The sequence below is a fragment of the Apostichopus japonicus genome, chromosome 16 (genome assembly GCF_037975245.1).
Source record: "Apostichopus japonicus isolate 1M-3 chromosome 16, ASM3797524v1, whole genome shotgun sequence".
NCBI classification, from domain to species: domain Eukaryota; kingdom Metazoa; phylum Echinodermata; class Holothuroidea; order Aspidochirotida; family Stichopodidae; genus Apostichopus; species Apostichopus japonicus.
In genome coordinates, this window is record NC_092576.1 from 27,679,895 (window position 1) to 27,701,040 (window position 21,146).

A 21,146-nucleotide genomic window follows, 5' to 3' on the forward strand; every position below is an offset into this window, starting at 1 on the left:
ACAAACACGACAAGAGAAACCCCAAGTACACACAAAACGGAAAAAAAGAGATGAAACTGACGCAGAATAGAATCGATGTTTCAAATGCTTTTGTACGTGACCCGCCGTGCGGGATCCAAAACGACACGGCCAAACGGCAATAACCAACCATCCCATTCAGACAAACAAAACTCAAGTCAAGCGAGCCAAAAAAAAAAGTAAATACGCCCACCGACCTGCAGAGACGAACCCCCAACCACCTACTCAAACATTCAAAGAACCACAAAAGGACGACCAGCACGCAGCGAAACGAAACACCCCGCCCCCAGCACACCAGCGTCCAAAAAAGGCAATCCCAGATAAACGGCGAAAATCGCCTTCAGTCTGAAGGCGAATGTCACACTTCACCGCCTCCAGGACTGCCGGCCAACTGGCAAATTTACCCTAAAAAACTATATTGCATCTATTCCTAAGAGTAAGTTTTTTTCAAGTTGTTTCAAATGAACACGACAGAAATGTATCCCAGGAGTAGAACAAATTGTGACAACACTGGTTCTTGTGCCAATAGCTTATCTAATACATACGTAAATTCCATTACAACAATGACAGGGTGTGAAGACTCGCGCACAAGGAAACGTCTCATGCCGGTAATCTGACCTAGTTTCGAATGAGGTGTAACAGAAGTGTTAGACACCACTTTCGATCCCAGAAAATAAACACACAGCTTGCTATCGTCGGCAATTAGACACTATTGTACAGTCAATACATACAGCTACGGTCAATACCCATTACCCATACACACTGTATCATATTATCATATTTAGTATCATATTTATATATATTAGTAAAAAAAATTATAGATATTAGTATAAAGTTTATGCTAATTTTATACTGAAATCTCGTTATCTCTGTTAACTATTGAATGGTTTCGGTATTATTATCCACATACAAATATATTCGGTCCTTGTCCATCAGATCATTGAACCTTTTATAGAGAGAACAAACAATGCTCAGACAACAACTGCATCGAACAACTCGAATATATTAAGAGATTACTCTGGAAGGAGGAAGCAGTTCCAGAAACTAATGTGACACCAACTTTCTAACGATTTTAAAAAAGCATTCTGTGGGTGACATATTTTGCCTTACATATTTTGCATCAATCATGATGCTAACCAACTCATTTGTGAACCCTAAAGCTGAATCTCGACAGAACTACTTTCAACATACTTTAACACTACTACTTGACAACTGCAGTACGGGGTACAATCGCCTCCTTTCGGGAACTCGTTCTCGGGAATGCTGTTTCGTACTGTAGAACTTTCGACAATGTTATGTTTATTATTTGTAGATTAATCCGCCCTATTTAGCGTTTTCATTTACAAATGCTATATCTTCTGGTCAGCTGAAAAGGTAATACAGCGGAAATCCACGATCTTAAAACGGAGGGGTGAGGCTCTGTGCCAACATCTATCTAAGGGAGTGTGGGGTTGTACTCCTAAGAGCAAACTTTTTTACCCTTATACACCCTGGATCCACGCGCGTGTGCGTGAAGTTGTCCTATTCCTTTCACAGAAGAGGGACGATTGGACGAGAACTCTAAATGACAACAATCACGGAATAATGTTTACGAGCTACGTAACATATTTTTCATCAAAATGTAGTAATTATATGTTAAATGTAATAAACATGTAATAAAGTAGAAATTTAAACACCGCAATTAAATGAAAGACTATGTTGTATGCATTTTCTGTGACAAATAACATATTAAGGCAAAGATTAGTTTGTAACAAATATCTTACGTAAGAAATATAAAGAATTTGTACCATATTAATAAGAGATGAAAAATTTATTATTTGTATAAAAAATGTTTATATATTAGCTGGTATCGTATAATATAAAATGCAGAAAATATGTTCTAGTCTGATAAACTATCTTGAATGTGGGGCTATCAATTTAAAGCCTATTTTTTATCGTTTTTCTTCTGGATTAAAAAGTCGATGTTATCTCTTAAAATTGATTGCTGTTTCAGATACCGCCTACTAATCATAATAAAACAAACATGCATATAATTGGAATTTCTTTGAATATTACAATACCTGATTAATCAATTCAAATACTTCATAGCTGCAGAACATGGTATTTGGTTACAATAACAATCGACTATGTTTGATCAATAAATATTAACAGTTTAAGTATTAATTTAGGGTTAATTTAACAATTCATTTTAAAATCCAGTTACACATGCTTATATGAAAACAGTGAAGTGTTTGTCGCGTGTCATTGTTGGTAAATAAAACATATCCTTGATTCGTGAAACTTGATGCATGGAATTTATGCGTATTTTTAATTAATTAATAATTTTATAAAAGTATATTATTTACAATCCACATTGATTTGCTAAGATGACCAAAAATGAAGGCAAAGCTAAGAAACATAAGTGTTTTCAACTAGAAGGAATACATTGAATAGTGTTGGAGATACTGCATACTCACCTTAATATTAATCATAGAATATATGAAACTGTTGCTATCCCTTCACGAGATATATAATTTGTAACATCAATTAAATTTAAATATGACAACACATATGTCACATAGATCCTAATCCTTGTTCGATTCCACGGACTGTTTTGACAGAGCAAACAAGTCACTAAACGCTGACTGACCCTTTTACGGAGTCCGATTTTCCATACGTATAGTCACTCCATCCCCCACCCCTAAATAAAATAAACCCACTCATCCATAGAACCTCAAAACCTTTCACAAAACCCTACAGAGGTATTAGAAACCCTACGTTGAGAGACGTTAACATAGGCTATATAACGATATTGCTTCTTGAAATAGCTTAATATTTAAGTATAACTTAACAATACCTGAACAGTAAATTAAGACAATTTCAGTTCTTAAAAATTGTTAGAAAAATGATTTGCAAGAAACCAATTAGCTAAACGATGTTCTGGAACAGGCACATGCGACGGGGATCTTGATTTGAGCCACTGTGTACCTGGAAAAGTAAGATGAAGAAAGGGTCCATGATATCATATGTATACTTATACGATACAAACATGAATTTCAGACTTATGCATGTAACTCACTGATTCAGTAATGTTAGTATGTGTATGTAGTGTATGTAAAAAAAAACGCTTGAAGAACTGATACCATATTGCAATTATATTAAATGTTAAAAATAAATGCGTTATCATACAGTTCATATAAAGCTCATCAATATTAAACATATCTCAATGCGATGAAAAAGTGGGAGAAATAGGAAAAAGTTGTTCCATCCTTCTTTGTAAATTTCTTGCCAGTCAAGTTTCATTATTTTCATAACAATATTTATTTATCATATAACACATCAGTTACAACCGTGACATGCCGAAACGTAAGATTGTAACAACCCATACAAGAGAGGACAAAGTAACTACTTCATATCGTAAAGTTTTGTACAAACAGTAAAATGTGGATCGTGCTGGTAGATCGGTAGCATGGGCTATTATGATTATAGTAAGAACTGAGGATGTGTGTAATCCCAATAAATCTATTATTTCTTGATGACAATTTTACGCTGCCTTAATTTAATGTTATTTATGTTATTTAATGTAATAAAATTAATAAAATATTTATGTTTTTTAATGTTATTTACGCTTTTATAAAATATAAAATATGTATTTTAGATGTGTAACGTGTTTGACTGGCATTCCTTACAAATTACCTATGATCGTTTAATACATTTTGTTATTACCATTGATTTTGTGTGGACGTAAGAGTCATACTTACTTAAAATAATTCTCCTCATCGCATGTTCCGTCTTTCATTAGTACCACTTTATCAACCGTAAGTTGTCGGCAATTATGTACTTCATGGTGTACACATTTTGTACATTTACACTTCGCATATGCTATTATTCTAGGATACCTGAAAGGTAGAAAATGAACAAAAAAAAATGTCAGTCCTGATTTTATCCACATTAGTCATCAAGTTAGATTTAGGGATATCAAATATATCAATGAAGTCTTTTTAGCGCGTGGTGAAATGCACCTAGCAGTTACACCCTTCGTGACCGTAATATCTAAAAATTCTCATCATGCATTCCATTATAATCACGAACTAAATGATTCACAATGATACAATCGATATAACTACTGTGTAGTGAATAATCACACAACCATGGCAATGGGAGGAAAAAGGAATGGAATATCGTCTTAATGCTCACAAATACGTCGAACCAAAATATTTCTTCGGACGTATGCGCGAGCAAAACTCCAAGTATTTTAGAAGTCCATGTCTGTTATTAGGAAGTTATTATATAGCTGTCGTGACATTCTGATACAAGCTAACGGATTTTAACTGCGGATATATACCGGTTGCGATGAAACAGACTCCGCGTTTTCGATGCCTATTGCAACCAACTGTCTCAACATTACATAGGCCTACAGTACCTATTGATGTACACGCGCAAATTTGTTTTTATTGACATGATGTACTACCGCTTGTCAGACTTCTCCCCTTTCCGAAAGGCTTCTTTTATCTCCTAATCAATATTACAATATTATAAGCAATTCTCATTAATGTGTTTCTCGAAATGAACATTCACTAAACAAACCAAAGGTATCACTTATTTTGCGCATCTGTCACCCTACAAACGCAAATTCAATCAGTTTTCTTAACATGGCAACATATCATACGTCTTAATACAAACGCCATACGTAACTAGGTCATATCCATGTTCGTTTAATTATTGCTACGAAGGAAGTTATTGACATCAATATCCTTCCCGTTTGAAAGACCTCTGGTGTCTTCGATGTTCTACCTGCTATTTCCGATATCACAATATTAGAATTTTTTTAAACAAATAACGTTTCCAAAAACAATTAAGTTGTGCTTTTCTTAAATCCGGATCTAAATGACTAATGCCGGTAATATTTAGTCTTATTTCAACAATTTAGTTCAAATATATGACTTGTACTGCTGTAAATCGGATTTCTTGTACTACGTTTAATAGCAATGCTGATTGTAATACTTCTTGTTATATAATGATGGGAAATGTTGGTAATGAGGTATTTTGTTCACATATAATTCTAGTTATCTGTTTTATAGATATAACGGTATGCACTTTTTTAAGTAAGGCGTAATTTCTGAAATTTTCTATAAAGAGAAGTTCTTTTTTACACAGACTTTCGTTGATTAACTTTAAAAACATGTATAAATACTTCATACATCAGACACCGCTTGCTCTCTGTAATGCTATTGAAATGTATTTATGTCAACAGGTTAATGACGTCATTTATGACGTATCATACATTCACCTTACAACATACTCAGGATCTCCAGAGGCAAATGATATCATGTAGATGTTTATTCTGTATAAAGAATGTTCAGACTTGGATTTTACTTACTACAGATGAGGACAACATCCTTATTACGAAGGACCATGGCTACATTGATTACATGTTTTAAGAAGGAAAAACACACTTTATCCTAATTTTATCTGGCACTTTACTATAATAGTTAGATATACCGTCATTTGGCAAATGGTGTAAAATGTGTGTTTACGTTAAATTTGTCGTGTTTGAATCTTTTATTCAGCGACGGATATAATGGTGAAACTGAACTCACTAAATGTCTCACTATAATTGAGCAAAGTTTCCAATATTTCGAACAAATTTGAAAACAACACGATAAGAATTTATAAGGAAAGATATTTATTTAAATTCCAAATCTAATGAACCCTGATAGCGTCACAGTAACCGGACTGTGATGTATGTTTTACTGTTGTATATTATGATCTTGCAACGTATAACCTATAGAAGGCAGCTACCAAATATCTACAGGATGTTACAATCAATAAGTTGGGGGCTTTCATCTGATTTTGTTGTGTACCAACTTCTAACAACTCGCCTAGAAGCGATTGTAAAGAAAAGACGCAATGCGAAAATGGGACTAGCAGTTTGTCAGTCTTACCTGTCTTCATTTTCATCTGAGTCATACATCCATGGACAGGCTGTTCTTCTATTTAAGGCCATATTAGTTGTTGGATTCATTGGTACGTAACTATCTGCATTAACATCGTATTTTGAACCTTCCCATGTCACTGCAACGTCCATAGTCTCAAATATTTTAGCTATCAATAGCTGTTTCTCAAGATCCCGATCTGTTGGATTCTGGCATGTTGTAGACCTTTTCTTCATATCACGATACTCTTCCAGGATACTGGGGGCTTCATCGACGAGTTCCAGGCCTTCATATAACACCTTTTGATTGTCTTCGTTGAACCTTTCACCCTGCTTACCAGGTACACTGTTCGCTAGTAGCAACTGGTCTACCAGTCTCCCATCATATCCTTCTTGATATGCCCCGGAAATTGATAAAAATGGGGACTTTCCCTCGATAGTGTCGTACTTAAGTTCAGTGGACGTAGAAACACTTTCAGCCATTACATGGTTGGATGGTATTGAACCTGTGGTCGTCCTTGTTGTTTCCGTTGTCTGTTTTACGACAAACGCAGACGTGATAGAGATCATCACCACGAATACGGCTGCCAATATTTGCTGCAAAGGTAAACATGTTGTTTAAATGAAATTGGTTTCATTTGGTTTTGCTTGAAGTGAACAGAAACTGTATCCTTTTTTTTAACTATTGCCTATGTTTATACGTTTTTTTATAGTTTTTTTTTACCACGCTTGGTAACTTTATTGGTAACATTCTTGTGCCAAATCGTACATATTTGAATACAATAAGGCCAAAGACCTTTTACAAGTAATGATAAGTACATACAAAAACAATGATTTGTCGTAATTAACTGAACAGTATAGTGCAATTACTAAATGAATCTTTAAACTGCTCGTAAGAAATAAAAGCTTTGCTTATTTGCTTGAGTCCTTTCTCAAGTTTAATAGCAAATTTGAACTTATAAGAAAATCTCACTTCCGTGTTTGTAATTTCTTTTACTGAAGCTGAAGTACTTGAGATGAAAAATTAAGAAATGATATGGGTGATTCACATAAAAATGATACTCGAAGCATATGTCATTCTTCGAAATTATAAACTGACTGCCAAACCTAGCTTGCTCCACATCTAAAATGAAGTTCGATATAATAGGGCAATCCCAAAACAGATGTAAAAGTCTCTTTGCAACGCAGTTTTGACAATGGACGATTATCATTGTCAAACAAATGCTTCACCTGCCTAATCCCTTTTTGGAAAATGAGTTGTAAAATACCATCTTATTGTTAATTTAAAGAAAACGAATTGTTCCAAATTATCTGTTCACCATAATTGGAATCAGGTGTAATAAAAGAGTGCAACGACCGAGCATTGCAGACAACAAAAATAAATGCATTACTAATATGAATGTCGTCTATTTTTATACGTAAAGTTTCAGCCATATATACAAGCAGAAAAGAAATAAATCTGCAGAAAATAGCAATGTATCACATAAAAAAAATCAAATCGGTTTTTGAGGATTGTTTTAAGCCAAACTTGATTACAGTCAAACTGTTATGAAATATGAATAAGTGTACTTTATTTTGTATCAAATAGTATAGACTTAATTCACCAGTATTACCATACCATATTATCAAATAATTATATATAAATAATATGACTTACCATATACTGGATGATGTTCATGTTGATTGCAATATACTTTTTCATACAATGGTCTCAAATCTGGATGATCCGTGCTTCACTCTGCTTTGGTATTTTTATCTTCTGATATTTCATCGAAGTACTCTCAAGTGATTCTGCTCTTCCCCCAAATAAATCCATCACATTTTATAAACTCTAGTAGCCTAAAAATAGATAGTAAGGGACATCCCCTAACCACACTAGAAGCGGAGATACCACAAAGTACTACGGAGTTGCATTGATGCAACATCTTGACTGAATATAGCTTTCACTTCATTGTTTTACCATATCTTATTGATGTTCACAACTGTTCTCGCTCAAATGTCAATTGTAAGCTAAAGAGGCAATCCGACTCCTCCTTTTCCATTAATATGGTATCCTGGGCGGTCCCCGGATAGAAGGTTGGGGTAGAGAGGGACGGAGGGAAAGGGTTCGTTAAGAGCACTCCCAATTCAGAGCTAACAACCATGTTTATTGATTTTACAATAATATCAGTACCCTACACTTTAATGTTACCAATGGCGTATAACAAGTATCATGGAAGGCCCCTGGACAACCACGTAGGTATCAAAGTGATACAGACAATCCTTGTTATTATTATAATATAACTAGTTTCCTCTAGTGCCCCCGGGTGGAAGAAAGGATGACGCGTCAGGCGGGGTGTGGGATGTGGGTGATAAAGAAACCACCCAGTTCAGCCTAGTATTTATCAAGTGATACAGAAAATCCTTCTTCTTTTCTTTGATGTTGTAATATAACAAGTATCCTGGCTTCATGTTGTTGCTAATGTAATTCTTTCTCACTATAACAAGTAAACTAGAGTGCCTTCTGATATAATAGGTGGGGTTTCGAGTGAAGAGGACGTTGAGCCCCGCCCCGCCCCGCCCCCACACCCCCAGTTCAAACTCGTCCGTATCTCATTAGGTAGTGGTAACAATTTTTAAGTACCTATTGTGGCAATATAACACGTCCGTATCCTTTTTTCTGTTATAATAGACATGTAATGAGTATTCCAGAGGTCCCTGAAGGTAGAAGGAACTGAATATTTCTTTCAATTTCTCTGTCTCCTGTCTCTGTCCCCTGAGAGGAGTGTGGGACGTATTTTCATACAGTGGCGTAGGAAGGTAATTTTGAGTGGGGGGGGGGGGGCTGAAGACTGATGGTCTGGATTCAACACCGACTCCATTTTGTAAACTTAATTTTGTATTTTCACCTAGCCTTAGCCCCAATTTGGTGCTCATTTTTTTCATTTGGAAATGAAAAAGGGGTTTTCAGACTTGCGAAGCGGGGGGGGGGGGGAGCGGAATGATATTTCCGCCCCTCCACATTTTTCACTGGGGGGCTGGCTCCCCCATCCCCCCGGTTCCTACGCCCTTGTTTTCATACACCGTAATGATCAGCTGTTGATTTACTTGTGAGAGTTCAGAGAGTTTTATACAAACCAAAATCCGCATTACTTTTTATTTTATTTAATTAACTTCTTATTAACACAGTTCTATAAATATAATGCTACAATGAGACGGAAATTCTAATAAGTAGCCAACTATACTTAGTAAGATAACCAACAAATAACATGTAATGTATTCCTTTAAACTAGCCTTAACTAAAAGTGCTGGAGCCTCGGGGGTGGGGGGGGGGAGGTGGCTCAGGTGCATCAATTCCCAGTCAACGACAGTGTACAGTTGTATTTATATATCAAGTTACCATTATTGGTATTTTGGTCATGATGTCTTACAAATCCTTGTCAACTAAGTAAGGGGAATAACAAAAGCCCAATGTAGGGAGAAAAGAAAGCTTAACTTATTCACAAAGGAAAATTCAAATAGTTTGCAAACTAAAGAAAATATACTTCGTAAGATAACCAGCAAATCATATGAATTGCCTTTTTTTTGAAACTAGCGTTATCTAAAAGTGCTGGAGCCTCGGGGGGGGGGGGGGGTGGGCTGGCTCAGGAGGATTAATTCCCAGTCAAGAACAGTGTACAGTTGTAAATAATGTAACAGGTTGCCGTTAAAGGTATTTTTCCAAACGTTGTGCTGATATTCACTGCAAGTCTGTCTCGAGATCGATCGACATCATTCTTGAATAATGGTTATAATTTAAGACAAAGTTAGAAACTAATTTTTGTATTAGAAATGAAAGTATTCACAACTTAGCAATGAGGTTCATCGATGAACTGTGAGGTGGGGAAGAGGGAAGAACGTGCTCCCTAGCACCCCCAGGTTCTCCCGTGACGTGCACTTCATAAAGGTTCGGTTTTGCACTTCCAAACCTTCCCTCAACAAAAAAGCTTGCCCCCTCTTACCTTCCCACTAATTTATACAGGTTTTCTGGTGTCGAAACTGATAGAGGGAGGATTTTGACCAATATACTTTTATGTTTCAATTATGTAACTCTTCATTTGATTCGTTTTCTTCTTTATAAGTGAGGCTTTTTATACTTTATTAAGATATACACCGTTATTGAAACTTACAGCAGCTTCCCGTTATAACATCCTTGATCATTAGATTGGTCAGTGTCTGTAAGGTCTGCCTCACCGTGTCGGCATAGAAATACATTACTTGAATTAAAGTACTATGGATTTCTAGCCACTTTGCCATATTTTCAGTATATATTTGTTGTGTGTGATAATCTCATTCAGATTCTGCTGAAATGTTTCGAAAAACTCTTTTAGTTCCCAAGTTTTACGCATTGGAAGTTATTAATAAATCTGGGAAAATCATTAAATATGTTCAAACTATGACGTGAAGTGCTGTGCGCATCAGAATTACTTAGTTTAGGCCTTAATAAGTAAGACCCTTATTACAACTTAAGCCCACATATATCATTTGAATAATGTGATGTTTCTCTTGTCAAAGAAGATAATAAAAAAATAACTTACAAAATCGTTTTGGGCCACAGACCTGTGTTTAGTGTCATTGAAATGTAGGTTATAAAAACAAAGGAACGATATAACAGAAAAATAGGCCGTCACTACTTTAACATCATCAATGTTCGTAATTAGCTAATGTTTATTCAAAAAATAAAACTAGAATTATAAAAATACTTTGAAATGGTCAATCTTTGATGGATTTTGATGAGAGTTGCAGCTGTATTCATGATTTCTACTGCCTATTAGAGTGATAAGGACAAAATTGTTCAAAGGTGTCCCTAGAACTTAACGTAAAGTCCTTAAAGTCAGTCAGGTTCATAACGCGTGTCTGAATCACTTACATAGAAATACACGCCTACGATTTGTAAATATATGGTAAAATGTTTCAGCCTGTTGGAACAGTTTTCTAAGGCTAATACCTCTTACACCGTCCTCCCTTATCATGCTTTAAAGTACTCGTATTGACAGTATAAACAGTTCCTAACCTTTATCTGATAGAGACATGATATTGACACTGTTCATACTGACACTATGAGTGTTCTGAAGCGGGATGTGAAGAAGAGTATAGTTAAAACTTGTCCCAACTGGGTGCAGGTTTGACTGGGCTGTTTGTCTGTCAAAAATAGAAATACACGCAAACAAATGAAACTATTTCATAGAAAATACACGCATAGCATTGAGATAATCTCATAAAAATATATGCATACCACTGGCAATATTTTAATCAAGTATGAACTGAATACATTCGTATGGTCATTTCGGACAGCGTACACAGCTGATATAGCTGACACACACACACACATATATATATATATATATATTTATATATAAATGAAAATCGTAATGAGTTGGAAAATCAAACTTCCAGCCTCCACCGGGATTCGAACCGAGGCCTCCCGCTCTGTACGCGGACACCTTAACCAGTACGCTATCGACGCTGATTGTACGTCCAGAGGTTCGAAACCGGTAAGGAAGGTCGTGATTCCACTGTTGGCGATTTTCACCTGTATCGAACAATAAATATTTTGTCTTACTCTAGAGATCAAACATGATGTTCATCAACTCGAAATCATTCGTGATTCCTAATGCCGGATCTCGAAAGAGATACTATATGGCATATATATATATATATATATATATATATATATATATATATATATATATATATATGTATACATATATATATATATACTATTATACTATACATACATATATATAGATAATATATATATATATATAATATGTAGTAACACAACTTGAAATCGGAGACGTGTTTGACGTCATAATGGCGAATTGGGTATTACTGCTGTTAAAATGGCTACACAACACTTCTTTGACCACTTAGGCAGTTTACGATTTCACTTTACTGTTCGTTTCCGATACAAGTTCGCTTGTAAGTGTTTTAGTCATGATCACGTTTTGATCTTGTACAGAAATAGGTTCTAAGAATAGGTTAATTTTGCCGATGTCTTCCGTAGTTTGGTAGAATTCCCAAATTCTTGTACAGTTGAATTTCAAGGCAGCTACATACGAAGGATAATTAAGACTATTAGTTAAAATTCCGTTTCCATATCTTGTTACGTTTCATGTGTAATTTACATATAAAAGTTCCCAGTGCTCCCCCACCCTTCCCCATCCTCCCCACCTGGACTATCTCAAGTCTCAGCATCGCCCATTCTTCAGATGGGCGCTCACCACAATTTCAGTAACACTCCAACTAGTGAAATAGATAATGTACCTCGGGCTCACCGGCCGGATGATTGAATAAATTTACCTGGTTTTGTCTGTTGGTGTAAATATCAGCATTTTTGAGGTTATGTTGTCAATCAACTAATGCGTATCAGTAGAAGTAAAACATATCAAGATAGAGCGGCGCAATCACGTATACTTCCGGGGAAAGGGATGCAAAAAGTACTCTCAATTGTACCGAAAGTTTCAAAGGCAACGGGACACCCCTTCCGTTAGATCACCTGGAAGACTTTACATCTCAGCCCCTTACACCCCCTCACCCCAGTCCAAAATTCCGATCCGAAGCGAAGCGAGCCGACCCGAGGCGAGATATACATAGAGAGAGATATATATAGAGGGAGATATACATGAAAGAGATATACATAGAGAGATATACATATATATATATATATATATATAGAGAGAGAGAGAGAGGTGGAGAGAGAGAAAGATATGTGGAGAGAGAGATATATTATAAAAGGATATATATATAGAGAGAGATATATTATATAGAGAGATATGTATATATATATATATATATACACATAAACATACATATATATATATATATATAGAGAGAGAGAGAGATATGAAGATAGATATAGATATTTGTGATAAAGAGATATAGATAAAGTTAAATATTGATATATATATATATATTTACAGATATATACAGAGAGAGATATATAGACATGGATATATATATAGATATATATATATATATATATATATATAGATATATTGATATGTATATATATAATATATATATATATATTTAGATACGTAGTTATAGATATATATATATATATATATGTGTGTTTATATATATATATGTTTATATATATATATATATATATATGTTTATATATATATATATATATATATATATATATATTTAGATATACATATATTTAGATATATTTATATATAGATATAAAAAGATATGTATGTATTATTACAACTTTTAATGATATCACAATATGGAGAGCGACATATTTTTCGAGACTCAACAAGTTTTATTGAAGCTATTATCTTTTCTAAAGTCATTACCAAGCACCCGGGCTTCCGTTTTCTGTCAAAGAAGGGGATTTTCTTTGAGCCGATGTAAAACGGGCAATTAAGGGGAAACTCAAATAAACTTCAAAAGGTCTTTCCGCTGAGCATGTGGTACAGAAATAGGAAGTTCACCTGTCAACGAAATTCCTATATAGGCAATCACGTTGCAACCTGTAACTGGATGACGGGACGCACTGCTGACTATAGGTTGTCGCATTATTCTTAACATTTATGAAGGAAATACGTAGATGATAACACTATTTAGGGGAACTTGCCCTGTAGTTCGGTTCGCTTCTAGAATGTCCGTTCTCAACAAACCTGGAAACGTATGTTATGATCACGAGGTAGAGGTAAGGAGGAAGAAGTGACACGAAGATGACCTATAAGGCTGCAACAACAAGAACAATGAAAGGAGCCAAACAATGATATATATATATATATATATTATACAAATAAAGAATGGTTATGAGTGCAACAGTGCAAATATTTCATGAGTTGAAAGATGTAATTTGTTCCATTCAACTCAAATATTTGCACTATTGCACGAATGGAAACCATTCATTATTTGTTTTATACAACATATTATATTAAGATGGGTAAAATGCACTCATGTAACAGATTGTTTGAACAGACAGGTTTCTCTGCTCTCTTACCATTGCAAAAAAGTGCTACCAAAAAAGTATAACCCATGGTTCTATTTCATTGAGTGGAATAGAGCGGATTTTGCATGCAATCAACGAGCAATTGACCAATAAATGACCAGAATACAATTAGGTGTTGTATAAATAAATAAATAAATAAATATATATATATATATATATATATATATATATATATAATATTCACGAGTCATTAAGTATAAAAACGAGTTTAATTTGCCGTTTCAAGGAAGCAACAGATTGCGTTATCATGAAAGCATACCAAAAAATATATCCATACAAATATATACAAACCAATCAATATGTAATCGATTCTACTGTAATGTAGGAGAAACCATAATTTGTTGGCAGCAAAATATTTCTTATTTACTTTCAATGTCAAGAACTAATTTAAACATCATAAGTTCTGCAATGTATACGATACCACAACTAGATTACAGATATATGCATAGACTCCATACTCAACCCTTTATTAACTTTATTAAGCCATATTACTTCTTATATACAGGACACTACTCATTTTTTTGAGAATTCTTCACACAATTCAGGCGTTACCGATTAATTCCTTACTTGTTACTATGGACGTATCCTCTTCGTACACTAATATCCCTCATAATGATTAGGGAAGTATCGCTTGTCAAAATTTTCTTCGTGAGTATGCCACCAACCACACTTTAGATTATGATCTTGGTCCTATTTTACGTTTCATATTAAGTAATAATTATTTCTCTTCTAATGGGAAATATTATCTCCAAATCCATGGTACCGCCATGGGCACTAAGACGGCACCATGTTACGCCAACACATTTATGCACGCATTGGAAAAGGCAATGCTATCCACATCTCTAAAGCCATCACGCTTTTATAAATACATTGACGATATATTTTTTGTCTGGCCACATGGTGAAGAATCTCTTAAGTCTTTCTTTGATCATGTTAATTCTTTACATGACAGCATTAAATTTTCTGTCGAAGTTTCTAAACATAAAATATAATTTCTAGATGCTCTGGTCAAGTTGGATGGCAATTCCTTAACCACTTCGGTCTATTATAAGCCCACTGATATTCATATGTATTTACACTTTAATAGTTTTCACCCAGATAATCTTAATAGTTCTATTGTTTACAGCCAATGCCTTAGACTTAAACGCATTTGCTCCCACCCACGAGATTTTGAACACCAGGTATCCACTTTAAGTGGTTATTCCTTGAACGACGGATACCCCCTTCACTTATTTAGACAGGGTATTTCCGCTGCCGACAAGTTGAGCCGTGAAGTCTAAAAGTCCCAATTCACGCATTCCGTTTCTTACCAGTTACAACCCCTTCGTCAAATCCTTTATTCGCTCCATCAAACAGACCGAAGTCCGTACCACTCGACCACAGTTGATCACTGGTGTTTAATGCGCATACATTGGCTTTGTATAACTGTTATTGAGGGCGTATTACCCAAGTGTTATTATTGTACAGAATGCGTCCGGCTTGGCTTGCCTTCAAAGAGTGGTTAGTCTGTGTAAATTGTCAGATTCAAAATACCAGGGGTGCATTCTGTACAATCATAACACAAGATCAAACATGATGCTAATTAACTCGAAAATCATTTGTGATTCCTAAAGCCGGATCTCGAAAGAGGTACTTCGAACAGACTTTATGTAAGTGAAATGGAGGTAAACGACAAAGGCAAATAATGTATATATAATTGAAAACGTAATGAGAAGGAAAATCCAGAACAGTGAAAAAAACTTCCAGCCTCCAACGGGATTCGAACCCGGGCCTCCCGCTTTGTACGCGGACACCCTAACCAACTAGGCTATGGACGCTCATTGTATGTCCAGAGGTTCGAAGCTGGTAAGGAAGGTCGTAATTTTCACTGTATGTATATAATTGAAAATCGTAATAAAATAAAACTGTTAGCAAACTGCTTATCCACTGGAGAGCCTGTGTAATAGAATGTGTAAAAGTAAGTTGGCCTGACGTTTCGATCCTAGCAGGATCTTCTTCAGAGGCTAAATTTTTTTTTTAGCCTCTGAAGAAGATCCTGCTAGGATCGAAACGTCAGGCCAACTTACTTTTACACAATTGAAAATCGTAATATATATATATATATATTAATATAAATATATATTTTCTTTTATTATTACTACAGTGTTTTTATTTTTTGTAATGGAGATGGGTTTGTAAATGTGGAAGTTAAAACATCGAAAATCTCAACATGACCTAACGATAAATCATAGATTTAAGAAATGACACACAATAGATACAAACTTTAATTAAAAAGTCTCCTAAACAGAATATTTTTCTACTTAGACTTTTGGAGAGTTGGTGATAATATTTGAGTTTCTTTCTAATTGAAAAAGCTACACGATATATGCTTTCACAATATGTATCTGTTTACGAATAGCGCCACCGACTTGGTGCGCTCGCAAGATGTGAAATTGTAAGTAAAAATGGGGCAATTGGGAGGAGGAGGGGGGAGGGTAATGGAGAGGTTTCTAATTTCATTGGCCGGAAGAAAATGAAAGGTCCTGCTAAATAGTATTTTTTTGAGTTTTTTTTTATGGCCTAACGGTTTAAGAGAAGCGGTAGCTGAAAGTTCATAAATTCACTCCAAAGCCTATATACATTGACATTGACAACCATTTCATGCTGTTCAGTCCGACTTTGCACATGGGTTGCATAGATGGGTTGCATAGATGGGTTGCATAGATGGGTTGCATAGATGGGTTGCATAGATGGGTTGCATAGATGGGTTGCATAGATGGGTTGCATAGATGGGTTGCATAGATGGGTTGCATAGATGGGTTGCATAGATGGGTTGCATAGATGGGTTGCATAGATGGGTTGCATAGATGGGTTGCATAGATGGGTTGCATAGATGGGTTGCATAGATGGGTTGCATAGATAGGTTGCTTATAGGGTACATATAGGTTGCATATCGGTTGCATATATATGTTGCATGTAGGCTATGTTGTTGCATGTATGGGTTGCATATCGTTTTCAGATAGGTTGCTTATAGGTTGCATGTACGTTGCATATAGGTTGCATATAGGTTGCATAAAGGTTGCATAAAGGTTCCATATATGTTGCTTATAGATTGCATACACGTTGGTTAAAACATTTGAATGTGTTTCCTACCACAGTTCACACCCTGATGTTCATCTAAGAGACCCCAACTGCGACGAATTACCAATTCGATTATAATGATTCGGTTTAGTTTACATTGTCCTAAATTACGCAGTTATTATGGTAGGCTACCCTACTGTAGCGCCGTGCGCTTCCTATAGACGTCTCTTTCGCCAGAAGCACAGACAAAGATTAAAGATTGTAGAGTTATCGGTCTTGGAACTTTTTTTCGGTGTGATTGTCAGTCTAATTTTCAATGTGATAGTTTCAACAAATTTAACAGTGTAATCAAGGAACATAATCAAATGTATAACGCAATGACGGGAATAAGTTATAGCAACAGAACAGTATACATGAAATGTTAGCTGAATGTATGCATTCAGAATTGGCCTTACATAGCCTAACCAGTGTTACCAGCGACAGTTGACAAAAAAACGCTAGATTTGCGAAAATAAAACCCTAGAAAACGATGAATGGTAGTTTCCCTAACATTCGTGTTGTTTGGAGTCAATTTAGCACAGATTCGTAGGATGAATGGTCACCGATCACAAAATAGATTTTGAATAGTTGATTTGAGTGAAAGTCTGACCCAGAAAATTTGAAAAAAATATGGAAATTTTCGGTAGGAAATTCCGAAGATTGGGCAAAAATACTCAAAATAAATTTAGATAGGTCTCCAAGTAAGAATTTTTTCTAAAAAATCTGAAAAGTGGTAAATTTTTGGTAAATTTAACTAGTTTTAGGCAAAAAACGGTAGAATTACCAAAATTAGAAAAAACGTGCGCTAGAACCCCACAAATGACTAAAAACGCTAGATCTAGTGTAAAAACGCTAACTCTGGTAACACTGAGCCTAACTAGTTCAGTACAGTAAGTTGACGCAATTTGGACGCACTGAACAAAATACGCGATAATGAAAAAAGGGCGTCAGTATACCGCAAAACGAACGCACAGTGTCAACAACGCAATCTATCGAGTTTACCTTGGATACAACCATCCAGGCTACTTTATTAGAATTTATCCTCCACTAAAGAGACCGTATATCCCCGTCCTTGTCCCCTCCCCACCCCCCCCCCCCCAACTATTCAGACTTGTTTCTGGGATAGGTTACACAATGAAAATAGTACTTTACGTAGACTGTGTGTACAGTCTTGTCAGCCTATAGTACTCGGGAAAATTCATATCATATCATTCGTTTATCTAACATTAATTAATTATAACGTCTAATTAGTTATCTTGTTGTCTTTTATCTGGACCTGAGATGTCCATCGCTGTTATGTACACTGTGTTATGTGTATTGACCGTTATTGACTGTACACTAGTGTTTAATAACCGATGGTAGCAAGCTGTGTGTGTATTTTCTGGGATCGATGGTGGTGTCTAACACTTCTGTTACACCTCATTAAAAACTAGGTCAGATTACCGACATTAGACGTTTCGTTGTGCGTCAGTCTTCACACCCTTTTTAAGCATCGTAATCGGATCTCAGTGTTTGTGTCTTCAGTTTTTTTCCCCTCTCCTTTGTGGTCCTTGGTGGGGACTTGCGTGTCCCTCCTGATCCTTTTTTCCCTTCTAAACTAAATCATCGATCGAAAAAAAAAACAGTATTGCACGTGCTCTTGACAAAGGCTGTAGACTATTTAAATACAATCACTGTGCATAAAAACTGAGTTGGAAACACAATGCCATGTGCTTTGAAATTGGTGGTAGAATTTGTTAGGATTACTGCGTACTTGGCAGTGTCTATTTTATGTATATATCCCCAGCCTTACATTGTTCGGCCTTACAAGAACGGGTTAGGCACTACGCAGACTAAAGTTGGCTTGCCGCTACTGCATTTGTTTTGATATCGAAAGTTCAAAGTTCATGACAACCATGTGACGGTGAATCTCAGCGCGACAGCTGATTAAGTGTACTTCACGAATCTACAACCGCACTACTAGTACGTACAAGACATTTTGATCACTCGTTCTCAACAATGGCGATTGTGGAAGTGCTTCTGTACACGATTGGAACGGTCGTATTGCTTCTTTTAGCAGCAATTGCCTTTGCTGCTCATAAATATAGTATAATCTATCAATTCTTCCATCCCGTAAGTTATTTAATCCTTTTTTGCACTATCATTTGTAGATTTATTCTTCAAATTTTCGTTGAGCATAGTGATATTGCATATATCAGCGATTGTTGCTCAATGTCGCACGCTTTGAAGGACATACCAACACAATACTTCCTGAAATTTGTATTGTTGCGTTCGCTTTGTTTCGATTCGATCAATGTGGGTCGACTCTAAGAAACTTTAGGCCTAAAGTGTATAGTAAAAATTCGTTTTAACGTTAAGTCATTATTTTCTATTTGTAAATTATAGTGAATACGACGCATCAACGTAGCCTGGGGGCTGTGATAAACATAGTAGTACACAGCAATGTGTCGGCTGTGAACATCTAGCCTATTACAGTGTAGCCTAACTGTTAGAGATGATTCGTTATGCTCGCTATTAAGTGGACAAACTAAAACGAATGACAGCGAATGACCGAATGACAATTGACTTTGTACAGGGTTAATTATCATTTGCGAATGACAGCGAATGAAGGCGAATGACAACGAATGACACCGAATGACAACGAAGGACAGTATTGAGAAGAGATGGAATGATTAACGGAGTGGAGTAAATGCGGTTATTGGTTTCTGGGCAAAAATGATTTGAGGAAAATCGCATATAACGTGGTTGCAGGGTTTTGGTGTAATTTACGGATAGAAACCACAGGGAAAGTTTTGTGTGAGAATGCGCTTGAGTGCTGTGCATTTTACCTCTTTAGATTTATAAAGAAAGATAACTAAAGATAACGCCGTTTCAAGATTATAGTATTGTTAGTTTCTAACAATTAATATCGGAAAAATGACGCTAAATTTACTTTTCAAAATCAGACTATAAGGTGCGTTTTTATCTTGTCCGTACTTTACTAGATCTAGATACCCACGAAGTCTGAACTGTGATATCCGATTGAAGCAAAATGTCTGTGCTGTCATTACGTACTGTCATTCGTTTTAGTCAACGCATTTTTTTAGTGTGTACAACATATTGTCATTCGTTATGTGTAACGCAATTGTCATTCGTTTTAGTTACACCCCTATTAAGCTCTGGTAGTGTACAGTAGTTGACACCTATGCCTACTTTATGCCCTGAATAGACGTTATAAACTTATACCCAAGCGTAGGTCAGAAGTTTGAGAAAAGAATTCCGTGAATCGCAATTGTAGAGTACCCTGCAACTAATTTAACTTCAACCTTGCATCCAGCTATGTTGTTACAGTACACACTGTTACTTTAACTGCCCAAGGAACTGTTACATTTGTAATGTATACTACTGTACTTAATTCTTGTGATCAGGGTAGCTACAGGTACACCGGAAACTCTCTTGAAGTCCTTGAGATATATTTGTTGGCAGTAAATGCCAGCCTATTCTGAGTTGTGGCTCATTGACCACGAACAAAGAGCCTATGTCCCATGTGCAGTCACATAAGATACTTTTCAAGGCTTTTATTTAGTATAAAGAACTAGTGCTAGCCTAGAGGCCTACTATATATATATATATACTACATTCTTGTATTGTAGTTATGCATGAACAGTACAGACAACACATTGTAGTGATGCATCAATCTAAAAGATATTTGTCCCAAATGAGTAACTGTGTAGGTGGCTAAGACGTACAAAATATATGGTTCCAAGAGTGGTACTTTGCAGTAACTCCCTTATAAGTTCTTTAAGCACTGTGTTTAGTTTACAAAGCTTTGCACTGCACAAACTGGAGTTAATTTGCCAGGGCTCATGCCCATGCAATGCCACAACGTTACAGTATACTAGCCTTATTTTAGTGTACCACGATATCTCAGGCTTTCCAACATGTGTTATGTGTACGATACAAGCACAGAGCAATTCTTGAACTTCAGCTATATATCGAAAAATATTATATCAAATCAATTACAGTAGTCACTGACTATAGAAGCAAAGTTAAGCTGGGGAGTGAATAATTAGAGCTCACTTTAAATTGTTATCAAATTATTGGCACTGCAAGTGAAAGATGATATGGACCACATTACATTCA

At 35.7% G+C, this 21,146-nt stretch overlaps 2 protein-coding genes across 2 annotated transcripts in view; one reads left to right on the forward strand and one right to left on the reverse strand.

Moving 5' to 3' along the window:
• Window positions 1-1,699: 1,699 nt before the first annotated feature.
• On the reverse strand, window positions 1,700-8,158 carry LOC139983764 (uncharacterized). The gene is made up of 4 exons (XM_071997543.1): window positions 7,590-8,158; window positions 5,943-6,529; window positions 3,759-3,896; window positions 1,700-2,985 (listed from the first exon to the last, which is right to left on the reverse strand). Exons 1-4 carry the CDS (start codon window positions 7,632-7,634, stop codon window positions 2,922-2,924), a joined length of 834 nt encoding a protein of 277 aa, XP_071853644.1. The 5' UTR covers window positions 7,635-8,158; the 3' UTR covers window positions 1,700-2,921.
• Window positions 8,159-18,961: 10,803 nt separating this feature from the next.
• LOC139983756 (2-hydroxyacyl-CoA lyase 2-like) overlaps window positions 18,962-21,146 on the forward strand; it is a 30,761-nt gene continuing 28,576 nt past the window's right edge. Inside the window, exon 1 of the mRNA XM_071997520.1 lies at window positions 18,962-19,136. Within this exon, the coding sequence (XP_071853621.1) occupies window positions 19,023-19,136 (114 nt within the window). The 5' untranslated portion in view covers window positions 18,962-19,022. The remainder of the gene's footprint in view (window positions 19,137-21,146) is intronic.

Excerpts from the sequence above, each read along its gene's own strand:
- LOC139983764 (XM_071997543.1), bottom strand. The coding sequence starts at position 7,634 with ATGAAAAAGTATATTGCAATCAACATGAACATCATCCAGTATATG. Across the intron at positions 6,530-7,589 it reads TGAACATCATCCAGTATATG|CAAATATTGGCAGCCGTATT; the intron begins GTAAGTCATATT and ends TTACCTTTGCAG. Across the intron at positions 3,897-5,942 it reads TCAGATGAAAATGAAGACAG|GTATCCTAGAATAATAGCAT; the intron begins GTAAGACTGACA and ends TCTACCTTTCAG.